Raw genomic sequence first — 2,688 nt, forward strand, 5'->3', positions numbered from 1 at the left:
TTATACATACAAGAAAAAAGAAGAAACAAGATCTCCCTTAACCTCTCACTGAACCACAAGAAGCTGACTGAACATGATGGATTAAATTGAACCTGTCACTAAATACAGAAAGAGATTCACACTGGATCATCAGGAACTGTGAATCAAGTCATGTTTCTCAGTTCAGTCACATTTAAAACATCAAAAGGGATAAACGTGGAAATACACGCTACACAGAAAATAAGACGAATTATGACAGACTGAAATTACAGCAGACAAACTGAGATTAAAGAAGTGTTAAAATATAATATATTTTAATATCATGGGGTCAACATGGACAAAGTTTCCTGATAAGAACATCTGACAGCTCTTTACGTCAGAGACTCAGAGTCACGCCTCCAAACTGAATTCTGGAGAGGAAAGATTATCTTCTTTGGAAATCGTACCTGACACCTGGGGGAGGTTTTATAACAAAGCTTACGTCTCTCTTCTCTTTATAAAGACAGCTGATTCAGTGTGAGCAGCATCATTCAGCAGCTGAGCTGACTCCATACAACCAAACAACCCAACACTGAGTGTCTCCACACACGTAAGTATTTCAGCTCTTTGTTCATGTTCTCTGGTTTTTGTCACAGTTTGAGGTTGTTCATCAAATTATGTTTATTATTGAAACCAGACGGACATAAAATAATAAATCCAGACATGTTGTTTCCATCAGATTGATACTTTGAATGATTTTAAAGCAAACGTTAAGTTTATGAAATTCAGAAGAAATAGAAATTCACTAGCAAGGACCACACCACACAAGGATATAAGTTTGAACATTTAATGAATTATGTGTGTGTGTAGTGTGGCCCAGCAGAAGGAGACTCAAGATGGGGGTTCCGTCTCAGTGTTATCCTGCCAGAGCTGATCTTGACCCAGGTTGTGCCTGGAAGTAGACAGGGCATAGAAGGAGCGAGCACAAGTTGAGTAGGAGAGGACAAAGAAATAGGTTAAGTGCAGTAGAGTAAGGTGAGGGAGGGTGGGTTGAAGAATCACAGACAAGCAGTTGGAGTAGGCTGGCTACGTTTAAGGAGGCTTGTCAGGTGATTGAGGTTGTGGTTTAGGCGTGGTCCTGCTCCCGAATTTAAGTTAACACCTTGACTTCATATGTTGCTCGAAGTTTCAGAGTTTAAGTTTAAGATTTGTATTTTTTGTCTGATTGGATCATAAAAATCCAACTTTCTCCTCTGAAACATTTCTAATCTCAGTGTGTCAGAGTGTATGAGCTCAATATGTGACTAAGGATGAAGATATTTCAGAGTTTACACACGTTTAATCTGTTCTCTCACTCTGTGTGATGCAGGAGCTGAAAATGTCTCAGTACGTTTCTGAGCTGGCAGTGTCCCTCAATCCGGCTGATGAGGATCAGCTCACACAGAAACACTTCAAGAAAATCAGCGTTGATTTGAACCAAGGAGATGGAGAGAACCGAGTCTTCATCTGGTACAAAAGAGGCAGCAAGTCTATCACCAGGATCCAACTGACATACATGGAAGACATGCAGCATGGCCTGAACACTGCAAACTACACCAAGATCGAGAAAAACCTCAACCCTGACAACGGAGGGGATCCCATCAACTTGTGGTCCTTCCAAGGTTCCTTGCTGTCAGACGTTCCCATCGTGGAGATTGATGTCACTGCTGACCCACACGATGAGGCCTCCAAGTTCAGCTCCGGCTGGGAGAGGATGGCCTGTGATCTGACCAGGGTGTCCACAGGGAAGAGGGTTTACCTGTGGATGAAGAGAGAGAGACCCACATACATCTGTGAAGTCCAGTCCACTGATAGCTTTGTCAACGACACCAGCCTCCTTCTGAACGGCTTCATCCGGATGGATGAAAACACCAACAGAGGTACAGGGGGAGCTTATGTCTACCTGTGGTACCGTCACACCACCGGCTACAAAGAGGCCATCAGAGACCTGCAGGTCTCCCTCAACAATGAAGAGTATGACAGCTTTGAGAAGAAAGGCTATGAGAGAGTGAAGGTGAACCTCAACAAGGGGAGCGGAGAGCATCCAGCGTACCTGTGGTTCAAGAAAGAAGGGAGCGACCCCATCCAGACCCTCTCTGTGATCATTGATCCAAATGCTGTGGCTCTCTACGAGGCTGCAAAAGTCCAGGTCATCAAGAAAAATGTTGCCCAAAGCTTCGAGTACCTGTGTTTCTATCGCTAAGGGTCACCATGGTAACAGATCTGAGCATGCTCCCTGAAGAGGAGCACAAAGAGTTAAAAAATACTCCTGTGTAATCATTTAATGCTGACATGTAATCTGTTGAAGAATCAGATCTTGTTTACATAAACTTCTTATTTCTGATTTAATAACATCAATAAAAAAAAGTGATCATCTAAAAGTTCTAACATCTCAAACTGAAATCACACTCTGAAGAAATGTTCTGAAATGAGTTTGATTCTGTAACGTTTTACTCTGATGATTGAATAAAGTGTGATCTGCATCTGAAACACGCTGCCTGAGTCTGTTTAGATTTTAATCCTTCAGTCCAAGTTCAAGACCCAACTCGGTCTCAGCAGATGTGTGTCTAACATGAGTCTGGTCCTGCTGGAGGTTTCTGCCTGTTAAAGGAAGTTTGTCCTCTCCACTGTAACTAGCTAAATACTGTGAGGTGCAATGCTCATGGTGGATTAAGGTGGGGTCAGACTGAG

General features: G+C 42.7%; 1 protein-coding gene across 1 annotated transcript; it reads left to right on the top strand.

Annotated features, from left to right (window-relative positions):
• Positions 1-338: 338 nt before the first annotated feature.
• Positions 339-2,473, top strand: LOC117818694. Its single transcript, XM_034691687.1, has 2 exons — positions 339-568; positions 1,328-2,473. The coding sequence occupies exon 2, from the start codon at positions 1,337-1,339 to the stop codon at positions 2,198-2,200; it is 864 nt and encodes a 287-aa protein (XP_034547578.1). The 5' UTR covers positions 339-568; positions 1,328-1,336; the 3' UTR covers positions 2,201-2,473.
• Positions 2,474-2,688: the final 215 nt, after the last annotated feature.

This window comes from Notolabrus celidotus, chromosome 9 (assembly GCF_009762535.1).
Source record: "Notolabrus celidotus isolate fNotCel1 chromosome 9, fNotCel1.pri, whole genome shotgun sequence".
NCBI classification, from domain to species: Eukaryota; Metazoa; Chordata; class Actinopteri; order Labriformes; family Labridae; genus Notolabrus; species Notolabrus celidotus.